This window comes from Sceloporus occidentalis, unplaced genomic scaffold (genome assembly GCF_023333645.1).
Source record: "Sceloporus occidentalis isolate IW3139 unplaced genomic scaffold, rSceOcc1.0.p SCAF_3, whole genome shotgun sequence".
Lineage (NCBI taxonomy): Eukaryota > Metazoa > Chordata > Lepidosauria > Squamata > Phrynosomatidae > Sceloporus > Sceloporus occidentalis.
The window spans coordinates 133,847,936-133,867,652 of NW_028316983.1; the positions used below are offsets into that span (position 1 = coordinate 133,847,936).

General features: G+C 42.5%; 1 protein-coding gene across 1 annotated transcript in view; it reads right to left on the bottom strand.

Moving 5' to 3' along the window:
• The window catches only part of LOC149316829 (thrombomodulin-like), a 902,913-nt gene extending 885,561 nt beyond the window's left edge, over window positions 1-17,352 (bottom strand). The window contains exon 1 of the mRNA XM_089516369.1: window positions 15,506-17,352. Coding sequence (XP_089372495.1) covers window positions 15,583-17,352 — 1,770 coding nt within the window. The 3' untranslated portion in view covers window positions 15,506-15,582. The remainder of the gene's footprint in view (window positions 1-15,505) is intronic.
• Window positions 17,353-19,717: the final 2,365 nt, after the last annotated feature.

Below are 19,717 nucleotides of genomic sequence, written 5' to 3' on the forward strand. Positions count from 1 at the left end.
GAAAATATAAGAAGTTCTGGTATACCAAAATACCAGGATGGACTTCAATTCAGGAAGCATTCTATAAGTCAGAAGAACCGTTAAATAAAAAATGGATTACATATTCTGATATCCTTATCAAAACAGGGAAAGGTCAACAAATCAAAACGATGGAACAACTTAAAAAAGAAGGGAAAGAAATTAACTGGCTGTTTTATTATAAACTAAAAGGAAGATACAATAAGGATAAAAAAGATATGGGTATCGAAACAGAACTGAATGCTTTGGACAAAATACTGTTTAAGGGACAAAAACATATGATATCAAAAGTATATAAAATGCTACTAGATATTGAATTAGAAGGAGAACTGGTAAAAGGAACCATGATCAAATGGATGCAAGATATTAAAGAATCTATCCCATTGAGCAACTGGGAAAATACTTGGGGAAAAAATTTAAAATTTACTAAAAGTGTTAATCTAGTGGAAAATTATTACAAATTACTATACAGATGGCATCTATCTCCACAAAAATTAGCTAAGATTAAAAATGTGAAAGATAACAATTGCTGGAAATGTGGTGAGAACAATGCAACCTTGTTTCATATGTGGTGGGAGTGTAAGTGTGCGAAAAACTTTTGGGGAGAGATTCACCGAACAATTCAATATACCACACAATGGGAAATAGAAAAGAAACCCCAAATGTATTTACTAAATATTACTGAAGACCTTAAGGGAAAACTTTGCCGTGAAGAAATAGATGTTTTACTGTATATAATAACTGCAGCACGCTTAACTTTTGCTAAGTATTGGAAAGGGGGGAAGCAAGATTTAAAGAAAGAATGGATAATAAAGATAAATGAACTGAGGGAAATGAATAAAATAACCATGATGATTAACGGAAAGACAGATGAAAACTTCCAAAGGAAATGGGAAAAAATGAATAAGTTATGGGAATGAAAAGAAAAAAGAATTAATCAACAATAACCCTAATGGAATAACAGAAATGCTGCAAAATAATTCATAAGTAACGGATGACGACAGAAAGAAAATGTCGGATACCCATTTAAATAACCTAATCATGCTCTTAAAACAGAGGTATCTAGTGTATAGACATATATATATATATATATATATATAATTTTTTAGTTTTGTCTTGTTCATTTGTTTGTTAGTTAATGACAATTAAATGTATCACAATATAAATATGTTTTATATGTTTGTTTTACATGTTTTATGTTTCTATAAAATTTGTATGTCATGTTAATCATAAATAATTTTTTTTTTAAAAAAAAGAAAAGTATTGTGTATTAGTATTATGTATTAGTGCAATAATCAAGAGTATTTATGATGCAGGCAAACACAACAGCCCGTTTCTACCAAAAGGCAAATGTTTGGGGAGCAATGGTTTCACCCCCTCTTAAGAGTGTCACCAGGTGCAGTCTGAACCCCCCACAGCCCCTAGTGATGCTCCTGATATCCCAGACTGAGGTTGTAATCCTAACCTCTTCTCTGAAATTTCAGAGGTTTTGCCAGAAACTGGGGATTTAGTAGAAAAGGGTTAATGCCATTAATAAGCTTTAAAAATCCAATTCAGTTACATTTACATTAGAAGTGAAATTATAGTAACTATTATGTTTATGTTTTATTGACATTTAAATTGCAGTTAAAAGCCTGTACTAAAGTCTTGATTAGAATAAAGCAGAAATAATGCCATCCATGGTTTCACTCAGTTTTTCTTTTCTTTGTCCCATTCTTGAGCTTAGGAGAGAAGGAAACAGCTGTATGGATGTTTGAAAACCCCACTGTTCATCAGTCTAAAACACCTTCTCTTCTTTCTCCTTTCTCCTTTCTTTATAAGCTCATCTCCTTAACCTCCCCCTTTCATTAGCTCACTAATTCCCCCAGGGATCACAATAAAAATCCCAGAGAGAAGTGGCTCAATTCCCCAGGATGGACCAGAACACTTCATGTTGTGTCCTGTGCCAAACATAGGAGGACCACCTGGATGCAACACCCTCCAAGTAGACTTTAAGATTTATTAGTTTAAAATCTTTTAACTTTTGAATTAACCAAACTATCATACAGTAACCATGAACAAAAATAAAGAAAGCTTCATTTGTCCAAGAACCAGCTGAGAAATGTAAAATTTGTTAGCTTTTCAGCATAGCCTCTCATTGAATTAATTAATAACTTAATTAATAAATTAATCCTGAAAGTCCAACTTAAGTCAATTATTTGAGCATTAATTAACTACTTTTGTTAGAAAATTTCAGGCTTAACTGATACCTTAATTGATTTTAATTTGTTCCTATCTCTGGGTTTTGTTGCCCTCTCATGCCTGCATGTCTTAGGGAACACTCAAAATGTCCGGGCGAGGAACTAGGGAAGTACATTTCTCTAGTGCATTTCTGCTTGGCTTGAGATCTTTTGATATTAGCTTTGCCCCCATGTTCACTAGGCTTCACCCTGAGTCAGTCAAGCACATCTCCCTTATTCTCCAGGTACCATCCTGTCCCATGGCTGCCTCATATCCTGCCAGTAAATGCTTTTATTCCAGCCCTCCCAACCTTTGAACTGGACACTTCCTTCCTCTTATTTCCCAACACGTTCTCTTGCTAACACCAACTGCATGTGAAAGAGAAGCCACATATGACATGTCATTTATGAGAATGTTATCTCATTCTTATTCACTAGCTCAGTAATACTCAGCACGACTCAAGAGAATCATTAACCTTCATTAATAACCATTCATTTCCAACTGCTCTGGACAATGAGTGCTATCTCTTTGGATGCACAAACATTCCTCTGTTGTACACAAGTCACAGTAGTCCTTGACATAACATTCCTCTCCCACTTGAATGACAAACACACTACTCAGTGTGAATGAAAAGATAATTGGGATGACCCCCACACGCAGTGAATCTTTTGGCTCAATTTACCCATGTTGCACAGAGAGAAACATAAGTATTCCCAGTCACCATGTACAAATGTGAGAGCTGGACAGTGAAGGAAATGGATAAGAAAAGAATAAACTTATTTGAGATCTAATGCTGGAGAAGCGTGCTCAGGATACTGTGGACAGTCAAAAAGATAAATGGGTCCTTGAACTGATCAAACTAGAACTTCCCCTGGAAGCCCAGATGACAAAACAGAGGCTGTTGTACTTTGACCACATCATGAGAAGGCATGACTCACTCAAAAAGACATGAATGCTTGGAAAGGTGGAGGGCAGTAGAAAGGAAGACCGCATGCTAGATGGCTAAATTCAGTTAAAGAGGTCACGGAGCAGTAGAGGATAAGTGGGCTTGGAGATGTCTCATCCACAGGGTCATCATGACTTGGGCCTGACTCGAGGGCAGTTAACAACAAAATACATTTTTATTTATATGTTCTTTCATTTTATTTTTTTGTAGTCAGTTCATCAAAATCTTCACAAGGATATGCCAAACACATTCCCAAAATGAATTACATGGATGCTTTGTTGTTGTGTGCCTCCAAGTCATTTCTGTCCTATGGCACCCCTAAGGCAAATCTATGGGGGTGTTTCTGGGCAAGATATTTTCAGAGGAGTTTTGCCCTTGCTTTTTTCTGAGGCTGAGAGAGTGTGACTTGGGTTTCTATTGGGTTCCCATGGCTGAGCAGGGATTTGAATCCTGTTCTCCAGGGTCATAGTCCAATACTTAAGCCACTACATCATGCTGGCTCTCTACATGGAACTACATAGTCAATATTTAAAGTCAGGCCATCCAAAACATACTGACCAAATTTGGTGAAAATCCATCTAGTAATTTCTGTGTGCCTCAGTAACAGTCCAGCAGAGAGAAATTCAATTTAATTTATATAAATTGTGAGTGAGATTGTAGGAAGGGAGAGATGTGCTTAACCTTTCCCCCCTCAAACTGTTTTCTCCACGAGAAATTGCCTTGCCAAGCTGCTTTTCACCCTGCATGGTTTCTAGAGGCCCAATTACCTAGGAGGCCAAGTAAAATAATATTGCATGAAGAATGGAACTGAGCACCCCTTTTTCTGTTGCTCCTGTTTTCAAAATCACAGCCTGCCAAGGATCATTTTTTTATTCGTAAGAACAAACAGAACATTGGAGCTTCATTGTATGCATTCGAGTATAAAGGGATATTCTGGTTTGTGCTGAATAGGATCCTTACACTGTTCAGCTTGGTGTCATTGTGGGTAATAACATTTTTGATCAACAGTGGATATAGCTGTTTGAACAGCTCTCTATGGGCCCCATAATGGAAATAAACGGGAGAAATGTAAGAAGACTATGGAGCCTCTATTTCATTGGAGCTTCTGCATGAGAACTACCTGGACTATTATTTCCTGTGTGTAGTAGACGACAGAAGATGACACTCCCAGATCCGATAACACTCAACAATCTACTAGGGTATAGTAAAGAACAACTACAAGTAGCACTGTGGCTCATAGCACAACTGGACTCAAGCCAAAAGGACATTCAGCTGATGAATATATTTGCATTCTTCCATATGTTTACCAGTTTATCTCAATATTTCTTCCTTTCCAATTTTTCCCTTTTCCTTAATATGTCAGTTCATTATGTGTGTGTGCATTATGTCTTATATATTAATATTTCCAAAAAATTTCAAACAGATGTTTCAGTCCATTTCTTTTTCCAAAAATCTACCATTTTCAACCAGTCCTTCTTACAGTTAGTTGTCAGTTTTTCTTTGATTAATACCATGAATCTGTCCATTTCTGTAAGATCGATAGGTTTTACTAACCAATCCTTTAGTCTGGTTTTATTGGAATCTCATTTTTTTTAGAATTTCCTCCACAATCTTTTGAATTTGGATCCAGAATTTTTTTTGCCATTTCACAATGCCAACATATATGAAACAACATTCCTCCAACCCACCCACATTTCAAACATGTATCTTTACTGCTTGTGTATATTTTTGCTAATTTTACTGGTGTTAAATACCATCTATAAAACATTTTATTGTAGGGTTTTTCCCCCCAAATCACTGCATACAATGAATTTTAAATTTTTATTCCAAGTCTCCCCCCCCCCCCCCCCATTTTTCTAATTCTCTGATCTGGTCTATATTCTGTGCCCATACGACCATGCATTCTTTTATTATTTCTCCTTCCATCTCTATTTTTAGTATCTATTTGTAAATGGTCTTTTTTGGGGGGAAACCCCATCAAATTCAGGACAGAATACAGAAAAACAGAATGGAGTCAGTCAAGGCTGCATTTTATCACCCTACCTTTGACACTGAACATATGATACATACAGCTGGATACCATGGACTGCTAAAAAGAAAAATAAATGAGCTGTAGAGCAAATCAGGCCTAAACTCTCCCTAGAAGCCAAGATAACTAAACTGGGACTGTCAAACTTTGCCCATATCATGGGAAGACATTACTTGCTAGAAAAGACAATAATACTTGGGAAGGTGGAAGGCAATATGATGAGAGGAAGACTGCATTTCGGATAGTCAATCAAAGGCCTCGAGTCTGCAAGACCTGAGTGCGGCTGTTGATGACAGGGTGCCTTAGAGCATTGGCATAGTTGGGATTGGTGTCAGCTGCTGTAGAAGAGGGACAGTGGAGGGAGGGCAGAGTGCCACAGCCTCCAAAAGGTACAGCCCCCCCCCCCCAGCAGCCACTGCTGCTGGAGAGGGTAGTGCCTCAGTATCCAGAGGGCTGTTTGGGTTCCAGTGTGGCTGCTGGGCAAGCGAGAAAGGGACTCACTTGCCCAGCAGCCACCCAAGGCCCACCAGGTGTACAACCCCATTGGGTCACACACACACACACACACACGGGGTGTCAGCTAGTGCGACCCGCATCCCCTTACCCTCTTAGTGACACTACTGACGTAGAGGTTTCTTATCCATAGGGTCACCATAAGTTGAAGTCAGCCTGACAGCAGTTAATAAGTGGACAACTGACAAATCAAAATCTCAAAAGCCATCAACATGGATATTTTTGTTTTAAATTCCAGCTTTCCAACAAAATAATATTTCACATGCCAGCTGTCAAAACAATCCCATTACCAAAAGTTCAGATGTACATTTTTTAAAAGAAAATAGAGCAGAATGACAAATGCAGAGCTTCAGCCTGAGGAAGTACAACATTCACCCTAAACTATAAATCTGAATCTTTGGTTAGGAACCTTTAGGAAAGAAGTATGCCTTCTGCCCCACCCCCTTTCCTAAAGGTATTTCCTTTAAAAATATAGGCATAAGATGGTTCCAAAAATCATTCTAGCCAAGTCACCTGAACTGGTTCTCCTGCTTTCCTTTTTCTTTGCAATTGCCATTCTTTATCTGCTTTAGGAGACAGATAATGAGATATGGGATGGTGACAAAGTGTTAGAAGACCAACCAAGAAAATCCAGCAAATGCTTTGCTCAGCCAAGCACCAGAGACCCTCTCACAGCCACAGGAGTTTACTGCATACTATGCAGCTGTGGACAAGTCTACATAGGGACCACCAAATGCAGCGTGCAAACCAGAATCAAGGAACACGAGAGACACTGCAGACTGGGCCAGCCAGAAAAATCAGCAGTAGCAGAACATGCCACAAACCATCCTGGGCATAAAATACTGTTTGAAAACACTGAAATTCTGGACCATGCCAACCACTACCATGCCAGGATGCACAGGGAAGCCACTGAAATCGACAAACATCTGGCTAATTTCAACCGGAAAGAAGAAACCTTCGAAGTGAACAAAGTTTGGCTACCAGTCCTGAAGAATAGCAAAATGAGGACTCAGCAAATGCAAATGAGAAATCACCCAGGATCAGGGGCTTTCCCAGTAGATAATGATCACCAATTAGCAGACACTAATCTTCCTTTGCATATCCTCCCACCCTGAGGCCCTGCCATCAACAACAGAACAATACACAGATTAACATGGAATTTCCTCCCTTCCCAGGGTCACACAGTATATATATATATATCCATCTCTCTTCTATGCCAACATTCTCTGAAGATGCCAGCCACAGATGCTGGCAAAACATCAGGAATAAACTCTTCTAGAAAATGGCCACATAGCCCGAAAAACCACAAAAACCACAACAAACTAAAGACCAAGTTGTGTTTACCATTTAGCCTTCCCTTTACTCCTCTGAACAGGTCTCCTGTCTTCAAATGTAGTGGAGGAGACTTCCTTATCTTCTCCAATGAATATGATCCAAGTGTCAGTCTGGTCAAATTCTATACAAGGATGGGAAGAGGTTCAGTTTTAAAACAGGCAGCAAAACATCTTGGACCAGTCCTGCCACTGTATCACATCTAGTTTGCAGCTCCTTTTGACACAGAACATAAGGCACAGATATGATTCACTCATCCTCTAGACTTCGTAACTTTTGACTAGAATAGCCCCTATGGAGAAAAGTTGCCAGTATTTAAGAAAGTAGTTTCCTTGGTAAAAGGAAAAGGCTTTAATAAGCTCCTACAAACCCAGCCCTCGGCATTTATTAAGCACAAAAGGATCAAGGAGAGAAGAAGAGTTAGTGGAACTGTACTATATCAGAACTTTAATGCACATACAATGAGATACTGAATAAAATCAAAGCAGAGCAATCAAAGGAACCAGCGCAAGGTGATATAATTTGTAATCACATTTAAAACCTATGCATACCCCAGCCATACAATTCCAATTTGTTTTACAAAACTAAAAGCATGTGTTTTTGCAATAAAAAAAATATTCAAGGCCCTCCACCCTTTGCCAAGGCCCTCTCAGGATCTAAGAATTTCCTGTTGCCTCACTGTAACGAGAGTGCCTCATCATAATCTACATTCCATCTCAGATTTTAGTCTTACTGTTACAACAACCTGCCTTTTGCTTTAATGAAATTGTAGGAAGCATTTTGGAAGCTTCATTTTCCAAATGACAATGTAGCAACATTTTCCTTTGGTTTCTCTGTGATTTAATCTTAGCTGCACACCCAGCTGTGACTTTCCCTATTTATAATTACTTGGTGCTCAAGCTACTGCTTTATCACATGTTCAGAGGGAGAAATGGGATTCCAGCTCTGGTTATCATAAATTCCCAATCTACATCTTATGTACAATGAGTTATGTACAATGAGGATTTTCAACCATCGATGGCGCGGGGTGGTAGTGGTTAATGCTGCCATCTCCCTGGTTGTAGTAAAGCAGTACCTACAAGAACAGAGCTCTGCAAGCCCATTCTGGCTGATATACTATCTTGGTATGTACATGGAGTTCTGTTTTGTTTTGTTTTTCTTTTCTATTTTATCTCTACCTCTGGTCCAGTTCAAATTCCTGTAACTTAGTCTGTTACCATGTTCTGTGTAAAATGTTAATATCAATATTAAGTTATTAGGCACTGTGTATTGTTGGGTGGGGGGAGATCATGTGGCTCACTGTATGTTGTTGGACTGAATCATCTATCATCCCTACCCAGCTTAGACAGAGGTGGAGAATACTGGGCGCTACAATCCAATTTCTCTGGGGGATCACACATGCTTCCCAGTTTAATCATCCATTTTGTTTGGAATGCTGCCACTCACAGCCTTGGCTAGTATTGTGACCTATTCCAGTCTCCTTTAGTCTTGCTCTTTCACAAGAAACAGGGGACAGGGTGTCTTTCCATTCAGGTAAGGCACCAGAAGTCTGTGCAGCCACTCTTCTGTAGGAAGGGAGCCTATTCCTCTTTCCCCCTGCATGACCTCTCTTGTTGCTCCACAGAGCTTTCCAGTTGCCCAGAGAGCAGACTTTGAGGATGCGCACCAAGATGTGGCATGAAGAGGTGACCATCTCCCCCCAGCAGGAACAGAATTCTGCTAGAATTCGCCAGAGCAAACTAGAGCTGCATCTATATAATTAATGCAGTTTGACACTGCTTTAACTGCCATGGCTCCATCCTATGGAATCCTGGGATTTGTAGTTTGCTGTGCTCTTTAACAGAGCAGGCTGAATATCTCACAAACCTACAAGCCCCAGTATCCCATAGCATTGAGGCATGCAATTCCATAGCACTGAGGCATTAATTCTGCAGTGTAGATGCAGCCTGGCATGAAGTTTGGATGATCTTTTCATAATTCTTGTTCTTCCTTTGTACTTTTCCAGTATGTCCATATATTTCTGCTCCATAAGTACAGATTGTTTATTTTAAATCATCAGATTCTCTCCTTTTAAAAAGATTCTGTTCTGTTTCTCTCCCCACCTGCCATCTTCACTGAGGTTCTTCCCCTACCCTGTCTTTCAAAACATTTGGAAACTCATCTCTTTCTCTTCACTTTCTTTCTCAGCCTGAATTGCACTTCCCTATATAATAAAACAACTAATCTGCAGTATTGCTTTTAAAATAAAAATAAATAAATTAGCAACGACCATCTTTTATCTTCTTTATGCTGAAATTACAAGATTTTCTTGTACTCTTTGCCTTTTCTTACCTTTTTTTAAAATATAGTTCCCTGTGTACACATTTGGCAAAGCTGTTTTGATACACTTTTACACATTCAGAAACAACAATTAAAAAAATTATAGGCAATAGACCAGACAACTAGTGTTAGGATTCAAACTGAAAACCTCCTGAGGCCCTTTCATACTACAGTCGGTCTTCCATATCCACAGATTCAAACATGCACGGAAGGAAAATATATTTTTTAAATGTATACATTCCCAAAAGTAAGCCTTCATTTTGCCATTTTATATAATGGATCCCATATTACCATTGTATATAAAGAGACTTGAACATTCATGGATTTTGATATTCATGGGGGCAGGGTCCTAGAACCAAACCCCAGTGGATACAAGGGTCCAATGAAGAAGGGTCCAATTATAGAATTTTGAATCCACTTTAGTTGGCATAACTATATACTATGGAATTCTGGGACTTGTAGTTTGGACAGGCCCAAGAAAGGCTCTCTGGCTGACAACTCTGAATCAGTTTTAATCTTTTTTTTTTTAATGAAATTACTTTTTTTAAAGCCAAAAATGGTCAGCCTCTTTTAATGAAACAAATTAACACAACATAGTAATCATTATTCAAAATATTAATGTTAGTGATGTTCAATAGTCAAAATAATTCAAAATATGGTTGGCCCTCCTTATCCACAGATTCCTTATCCACAAATTTAACCATCCTTGCCTTGAAAATATTTTAAAATATGTATATATAAATTCCAAATAGCAAACCTTGATTTTATCATGTTATATAAGGCACGCTATTTTACTCCACTGTTGTATTTAATGGGACTTAAGCATCTATTGGTATACACAGGGAGTACAGGAACTAAACCCCAGCAGATACCAAGGGCCCACTGCAATTGAAACATTTAATAAATTAGCATTATATAGATTAATTTTATTGAGTTTACTTCCAAGCTCTGAATTAGGATAATTGCATTCCTTACATTTTTGCAGAGGGATCTAAGTGGAGATTAATAAATTAATTGGGGTTGAGCTCTTGATTCACCATTGGATAGTTTTCATATTACCATTCCATCAAATGTTTGGACTCAGTTTTAATGCCGAAGTTGCCATTTTTAGGGGGCTGTTGGAGAGAGAGGATTTGGAGGACATATATTAATTTTATGCAAGTTTGTGAAATCACACTAAACCTGTTTAATTCCCAAGTCCTGATATTGTTTGGAGGTAAGGAATAGTAGTAGTGTTGTGATGTAGATGCTTATTCACAAGTCATGCCTGTTCAGATTATGTTTTTATGACCCTTCAAAAACATCTACGCCCTGTTTAGCTATGAACAAGAATGGAGGGGAAATGTGTGTACCGTGGACAATTTCCAATACTGTCAAGTATTAAGAACAACTGTTTCTAACCTTTGGCTGACAATTCACATACTGAGCAAACTCCATTGTGTCAAAAGGCATCCAATATAAGCTAGCAATATAAAAGCCTTTTCACTGTGTAGTAACCTCCATCAAATACATGCTAGTCTATGGGCTCTTCATACATTGTTTTGAACTCTCTCATGTAACATGTATACTAAAGATGTAGCATCTACTCCTAGGAACCATGTTTTAAAGCTATTTAAAAGGGTTGTCCGTGAACCAGTGCTAGTGCACAAGCCATCAGCTGCCACTCCACAGAAAAGTTCCAGGGAACTTTATGAATATGATAATAATGTGGTACAAATATGGTCCTGGTCCCTGGCAAATTAGGAAAAAAATGTCCAGTCCTGTCACATTGGATAGTTTAAGAAGCAGGCTGGAAACTTACTCAGTATTTAGTATCTTTAGCATGCATGATCTCTTTGCTGTTCATGTTTGTGACTGTGGCACTATCACCACAATCACAAATGCCTCCTAAAACCCACCTTAAAAGCCAAGCAGCCACACCAACCAAAGGGGTTCTGCAATGGCAAGCCGGGAACTGAAGGATGATGCTTCCAGACTTCTCCCTCTGGCGAACCACAGTGTGACAAGTTTGTTGCAGTTCACTGGTAGGAGGAGGCTAGAGGCATCATCCTTCGGCAACACATCTGCCAGGCTGAAGAATTCCTTCATTTAGTGCAGCTCCCTAGCTTTTAAAATGGGTTTTAGGGGGTCAGATTGGGGAATGGATCATAGCTATTTATCCCATGCAGATCTTGGTCACAGTGTTTTAAAGGACATGCTCAAATGAAGCATACATATAACATATGGACTGACTACTGGGCTGCATTCTATTTTGCAAATACTCCAGTGTCATACATTTTCTTAAGAGAGTCCCGTCGAATGTGGGAGAGCATAGCTCTAATTCTGAGTGACATCGCATATGAGTAGACTTTTAACTCTGGTCATGGAATATTGATTTCTTATTTTCATCTAACAAAATCTCAACATGCTGTAGTGCTTTGGATGTTAGATTAGGACTCTTGAGACCAGGGTTCAAATCCCCACTTGGTCACAGAAACCCACTAAGTGACCTTGGACAAGTCACACTCTCAGAGCCTTAGATTTAGTTTCATTATTTACTTTATTCATAAGGTTTCTTGGAACTTTACTTGGACTGGGAAATGATGACTTCTGCACCAGCACTGGTTCATGGACAACCCTTTCAGACAGCCCTGCTTTAAAACATGGTTACCAGGAGTACATGCTACATCTTTAGTATATATGTTACATGCTATAAGTTAAAAACAACTGGAAACTGCATAACAGTAGTAAAATATAATATGTTATAAATGACATTCAGACTTCTGCCTTTTTGTCCTGACTGAATCTGAATTCGTGTCTTTCATATCCCTATAGCAGATGGAAATGCCAAACTAAATGTAAACACTATTTTCACATCTTCCAGACTGTTCAGCAAAACTTAAGGGGGGGGGGGGACTTGATTTAGAAATTTTTGTTAGCTTATTGCTTATATCAATCACCCTCTCCATCCTAATTCTAATTCTGGTTATTTGCATTATGAGAGTCTGGTTTTCCTTTAGTATGACTGTAATTTACAGTTTTATTCTATGATGTCTAAAATGCAAGACATACCTTGATTAACAAAGCCTCTAAAAGTGAAGCTCCGGAGTCTTTTAAAACCTGCCCAACACCACTTTCATTTTTTGGCTGAAGCAGCATTTGCAGAAAACAATGCAATATAGCCTGAGCTGGGAAAGAATGGGACTCTTCTCTATCCTACTGTTCCTGTGTTTCATTGCCTTCAGTAGGCATGATAAACTGTCTTCAGAATCCCTTACTGAGCAAGTAAAAGCAGCAAAACAATTAGAAAAGGTGAGAGCTGATAAGTCTGCCTCACCCGCTCCCTCCAACATGTTAAAGCAACATAGATCTATAAATTTAACCAGCAAAATCAAAATCATAAGAAAAGTGGAGGCTGAGGAAAGAAAAAAGTCATCCCTGAATGAATTTTAGAAGAAGCCTTCAATGTGGTTACTAGTAGCATCCTTGCGGAATAGCGGTCTATAAATAAAACTTATTATTATTATTATTATTATTATTAGTGTTTTCATTAAGGCTTATCTCACCAGGTTGTTTCATATCACAATTAGTTAGTTTTGAATAAACAGTTTACTGAGACTCATTCAACTACTTTTTCTTTTTTGAGATGTAGGAACTTTTCCTTATTCTTCTCATATTATTTCTTCCTCTAGTACTAAATTTTCTGTGAAAGAATTAACTCCCAGGAAAAAAAAACACACATCTATTTTATTAACTGAGGTATACCTGTGTCTTTATTAAATTGAAACTCTATATTTATCCTTCTCCATTTGCAGGAACATATAGGAGTCAAAGTAGCCACAACAAGCAAACAAGTATGCTATTAACTCATCACAGATCCAACAGTTAAAATCTGTCAGCCAGCCCAAGTTTTAAGTGATTCAACTAGTGGTTAATTTCATCCCTAAATGTACTCATCTGGTGGCTACTGACAGTGTTTTCTTCTTGAAACTCATACCATAATTCTCTGTGGGTCTATTCAGAAATATTATACACCCCACTGAATTCAACAGTACAAATTCCTAGGTTAGTATATGAGAATACAGCTTATATGTTTCATCAGGTATAAACAAGTGTGGCTTTATTTGTATGTTTTTCTAGAGTAAATCTTTGGAAGAGCTGGTATAGGTCTTATTTAACACTGGAAGGCAAGAACTTTCCACACTGGAATCTTATATATATATGCATTTTATTATCCACATATGAAAGGGCAAAATGGTTTTGCAATGATATGTTTCCCATAAATAAATAAATACTTACAACTGTGCATAATTTACAAGACATGATGAAAAATATTCTTCGCATTCATCCCACATTTTTTAAAACAGTGATTTAAAAAAAAAAACAGTCACATCTTTCAGCATCAAAAATGCCAGTTTTATAGTGTTCAAGATTTATGGTAACATTTCAAGGAGGCAACTGCAGCACTTGAGATGACAAAGATCTCAGAAGAAACAAGTTTAAATGAAGTTCTAGGCCTGGAAGTTCAGGATACACTTAACTCCCCCCAAAGTGCTTAACCTTAGCTAGACTTTGTTCTGAAATTGAATTGATACCCTTAGGTTTAAAATGGGTTTTAAACCTCACCGTACACATACTTCTACCTTGCTTACAAAAACAAAAAGGGCCCTTTGGGGATCACTAAACCATTGTTTTCCAGAGTTCCCCAACATAATACTGAAAAGCAAAGGAAAGGACATGGTCGTATTTCCACTGAAGGCTTTTTCGCAACAGGAAAATTAAAAAGCATCATAGCAAAGGAATTTAATCCAGCCAAATAAAAGTGTCTGAATGCCAACCGGAACGTGATCCAAGACTGGGAATGAGCAGCTTTTGTTTCTAAATCTCAGAATTAGAGTAATCTGCCACAGAACAAATAAAACAGCCTGAAACTGAAAAGGGGAAATAGGGATTTCATTGGGATGACATAATGGAAAAAGGACAAACACTGCAGTAAAGCAGATCTGCTGCCTAGAGCACCAAATGCATAAACCCACTGTGGCAGGGTACAAACTTGGTGTACAACCTAATAATGGCAATCTCCTGTGTGACACCTATTTCTGTACATGGGGAGCAGCTTCGTATTTGTCAGTAGTGTTGTCAACCTTTCAGTAGTGTTGTTCATCCCAGACGGTTGATTTGACACGAACTTTGCAGGCAACTACTTATTTCAGATGCCCAAAGGAGACTCAAAATATGCCAGGAACATTGCATAGAATATTAAACTATGGATATTGCAAACACCTTGGTTTTTAAAATGTTTTTGGGGAGAACAAGAGAGCTCCTCACAAAAGTCAGTTTTAGAAGAAGGGGCTATTATTAGCTGTTCCAGATCACCAGGTTTCCTCAGTTTTAAACATACCAATAACATTGTCTTTGATAGATCAGGGGTGGACAGAAGGTAGATCAAAGGTCTAGGATGCATGGAGAATCTGCAGATCCACAAACATTTTGGCTCCCAATTGTTTTAACAACAGCAAAAGAAAGAAAGAAGGAAGGAAGGAAGGAAGGAAGGAACAAAGTTAGCTCTCCCAACTTTTAAATTATATTAATGGAAAAAAAGAAAACGAAGATTGAGGCAGAGGAACCGTGAGCTCTGTTCAGTTCTGGTGCAAATCCCCAGGCTCTGAACTATTCAAGGCACATCTTCAACTACATTCTTGGTGGATCTTGGGGTGCTTGTATATGAGAAATTTGATTTTTGAAGCCTGAACGCATCCCAGCGATATAAAAAAACAAATCACAAATGTTATAGCTGAATGCAGTCTGAATGCTCTTCTGCTGCATCTTGTTTCTTCCCTTGCGAACCTTATCCAGTCCCACACTGCTTTCAGTCCAGGACTGGGAAGAACTTCCAGGAAGTTCAGGAGGAAACTGTCTCCACTGTTCCCTCAGAGAGCCATTAATAAAATAACATCTGCACTGGGACTGTCCTTGGAACTGGTAACTACTCTGATCCAGTCAAAGGCTTTCATGGATGGCATCCATAGTTTTTTGTGGGTTTTTCGGGCTCTGTGGCCATGTTCTAATAGAGTTTATTCCAGACGTTTCTCTGAAGATGCCAGCCACAGATGCTGGTGAAACGTCAGGAATAAACTCTTCTGAAAAACCCACAAAAAACCTATACTCTGATCCAGTTTTTGTTTTTAAACCCTCTCCCATCCCCCCTCAAACAGAAAGCCTCTTGCTACATTTTCAGCCTGGGAGAAGCACTGTTTGAGCTGACATGCTGCAGCACCACCCCAGACTCAGGCTGCTGGCATGTGCCACCCTTTCTGGACTGGGCAGAGCGATGCTTCTTGACCAAGTAGCCCAGGATGGCGACTAGCACCACCCCCATCAAAGTGGCACTCACAATGGTGCCCACCAGCATCCCTCGGCGACTGCCTTCCTTTGGCGGCACCAGGGTGGCAACTGGGCTCCTGGGGTCCAAGTCAATCTCCCCAGACCCTTCCATGTCCCCTTCTGGGTCCTCACACAGTTTGGCATCTTGGACAAAGTGCCCATTAGGGCAGAGGCAATAGTAGCTGCCTGGGGTGTTGACACACTCCAGTTCCCCGCAGTAGCCGGAGTCACATTCACTGATGTCTTGGCAGACTTTGCTGTCGTCGTCTCTCACGTCGAGGATGAAGCCGTTAGGGCAGTGGCAGTCGTAGCCGGTGTGGGGGTCGCATCGGGGCGGGCACTGGCTCTGGTTGCAGACCATGAGGCATTGATGGGGCTTCTCAGGGTCCGGCGCGTAGCCCTCGAAGCAGAGGCAGCGGGGGCTCCCTCCGACGACGGCGCAGTCCTGCTGGCAGCCCAGGTCGAAACAGCCCCAGTTGGGCACCGCCTGGCACTTGCCTTCCACCTCTTCGAAGCCCGGGAAGCAGAGGCAGCGGAAGCCCCCCTCCGTGTTGAGGCACTCCTGCTCGCAGGGGCCCGGCTCGGCTTGGCAGTCGTCGACGTCGAGGCAGCGCCGCCCGTCCTCGGCTAAGGCGAACCCTTCCCAGCACATGCAGCTGGCTGAGGAAGAAGAGGGGCCCTCGGGGACGCAGTGGTGTTCGCACCCCAAAAGGGCGCAAGGGGAGCCGCAGCCCCGTCGGTCCTCCTCCAGCAAAGCGCTGCCCTCGGGGCAGGAGCAGTAAGGCCGCCCCGCCGGTTCTCCGCCGGAGTGGCAGTGGCCCTGGCAGCCCCCGTTCTGCAGCCGACAGTCCCAGGCCCCCCGGGAAGCGGAGGCCCACTTGGGAGAGCCCTCTGGCTGGGGCCTGCACTCGAGGGAGAGGCCCAGCTTGGGCAGAAGGGCGCTGCTCCCGGGGGGCAAGGCCAGGAGGTCGCTCTCCCGGGCGCCGAAGGGGGTCCGGTAGACCACCGCCGTCTCCTCCTCCTCCTCCTCTTCCTGCTCCGAGGCGGCGGGTCCTGGGTTCAAGGGGCCGCAGGTGCCGCCTGGGTAGCTGTACTCGCAGAGGAAGCCCTCGGCGGGAGACTGGCAGCGCTGCTCCTCCCACAGCAGCCCCGGGGTTACTACCACGCAAAGGGGGGCTCCCCCACAAAGAGGGTCCTCCTCCTCCTCCTCTGCCCCAACGGAGGAGTCGGCCCAGGCCGCGTAGTCGCTCCGCTCCTCGCCGGAGACCCACTGGAAGCCCCTCAAACGCTTCCCCGCCTCCCGACAGGAGCCCTCCGGCAGCCGCAAGCCCAGCCAAGCCCTCCCCGCTGCGGAGCCCCTCTGGAAGAGGAGGGCGATGGCCTCGGCGGCCACGGTGGAGCGGACGCTCATGAGGTGGCCGCCGTTGGCTTGGCACTCCAGGCTGGCCTCAGGGAAAGTCCGAGGCGCCCAGAACAAGGCGAAGCAGGCCCCCTCCAGGCACTGGGCTCCGGCGGAAGGGCTCGGGCCTGGCGTAGTTGGGCCCCTCGGCGTCGGTCCGGCCAGAGGTCCGGCTCCCGTCAGGGCGAAGAGGCAGAGCCGCAGGAGCCACATGGCCGGCGGCAGCACAACAAGGGGGTCGCTTCCCCAGTGCGAGCAAAGCCTGGCCCTTATACTGCCCTCCATGGAGGAGGAGGAGGAGGAGGAAGGGGTCGGGAAGCGGGGGGAGAAGGGAAGCGCCGCCCGGGAGGCTTTCTCCCCCGAGGCCAGGGTCCCTCCCGTCGGTGGAAATGGGACAAGCAAAAAGGCGGGTCTCTCTATTATGAGGAGGAGAGAAAAGGAGGCCAAGCCCAAGGAGCGCCGCAGAAGGAACAATGGGCCCCTCCCTGCCGCCCCCCGCCCTCCCTCAGGCTTTTTGGCGGGCTCCGTCTTGCCCGGCCCTTCCTCCTCAGACTCAGGGAGAATAAGGACAACCAGCATCATAGAATGGACTTATATTCCGCCGGGACTGGGTTGAGCCACTCTGGGCCTCTCTGGCTTAGCCCAGGGCCAGCCGAATAAAAAAAGGACTTGAACCCGGTTTGGCACCGCTTTAACTCTTTTTCTGGGTCAAGGCTATGGAATTCTGGGAGTTGGAGTTTGTTGTGCTCCGCTCTGGGCCCCACAACAAACTCCAACTCCCAGAATTCCATAGCCTTGACCCAGAAAAAGAGTTAAAGCGGTGCCAAACCGGGTTATTTCTCCAGTGTGGATGCAGCCTAAGATTGTTGGTTATGGAGTTGTGGTCACCTCCCTCCCCCCAGCGCAAAGTAGCCTCTTGTGAGCCGCCCGGAAGCTTTCCTTTCAACGGAGAGAGGGCTTTCCTTGGCTTCGCTTCCGAAGGTGCCAGCCCAGAGAGGAGCAGTGCCCTCAGATGCTGCCCGAGGAGCATCCACACATCGCCTCCCATAGTTCCCAGATGAAAGAATATCCCTTGCTTGGTACCGCTCCTTGAGTATCCCCTCCTCCATCCTGCTTCCCATCCTTGTGGCTGACGTTCCCGACCAATGGAGCCCACCTCGAACCTGGTGGGTCAGACTCTCCTGCCCATCAGTCACCATGGCCAGGCTACAACAGTAGTCAGGTCGTCATGTCTTCCATTCCAGGCCTCACCTGGAATACTGTGTCCAGTTCTGGGCAACACAATTCAAAAAGGACATTGAGAAACTGGAGCGTGTCCAAAGGAGGGCAGCTAAAATGGTGAAAAGTCTGGAAACCATGAATCCCTATGAGGAAAGACTTAGGGAGCTGGGGATGTTTAGCCTGGAGAAGAGAAGGTTAAGAGGGGATATGATAGCCATGTTTAAATACTTGAAGGGATGTCATATCGAGGAGGGAGCAAGCTTGTTTTCTGCTGCTCCAGAGACTAGGACCTGGAGCAATGGATGCAAGCTACAGCAAAAGAGATTCCACCTCAACATTAGGAGGAACTTTCTGACAGCATTGGCTGTTCGACAGTGAAACACACTCCTTCTTCGGAGTACAGTGGAGTCTCCCTCCTTGGAGGTCTTTAAGCAGAGGCTGGATGGCCATCTGTCAGGAATGCATTGACTGAGAGTTCCTGCATGGCAGAATGGGGTTGGACTGGATGGCCCTTGGGGTCTCTTCCAACTCTACAATTCTACGATTCTAACAGGCTGCTTAAGAGGGAGGTGAAGTTCAGGAGAGATGCGGTTGGGTTTTAGGATAGCTCTCTCCCTCAAACATTGATTAGACTGGAGACTGGAGTCATGAAATAAGGCGGCTAGGAGTGGGGAGGGCAGCTATACAAGAACTGGACAAGATCTTAAATGTTAGGAAGTCTTATAACACATTTGCATGCAGAAGATCTGCATCAAGGGAGGAGGTAGGAAAGATTTTCAAGATGCCCTCACAGCTGCATTTCAAAATGCACAGAAAAGTCTCTTCCACACTATACACTTAGATCAGTTTGATATCACTTTGGCTGTGCCATGTGGAATCCCACAGTCTATAGTTTAGGGTTAGGAATTTAGAATTCTCTGCCTGAGAGCTCTGGTGCCTCATCAAACGACAAACCCCAGGATTCTGCAGAATGAAGCCATGGCACTTAAACTAGTATCAAAACTGCCATAATTGTGCAGTGTGGAAACAACGGGCCCATACAGACAGGCCAAAATAAAGCTGCTTCTGGTCGCTTTGGAGGTATGCTGTTTAAATGATGCATGCATCCTAAGAGGCCGGAAGCCATGCAAAAGCTGTGTACCAGTCCTTAGGACTGGACCGTAGCTTTGGCGTGGCTTCTTGACTCTTAGGACACATGCATCATTTAAATGACATACCTCCAAAGTGACTCGAAGCAGCTCTATTTAGGCCTGTCTGTATGGGGCCAACATCACTCAAACAGCCACAGAAAACTACTAGTTGCAGTGATGTCTTTTGTTTTCAGGAACATTTGGAAAGGGATCCAGAGAGCATCAAG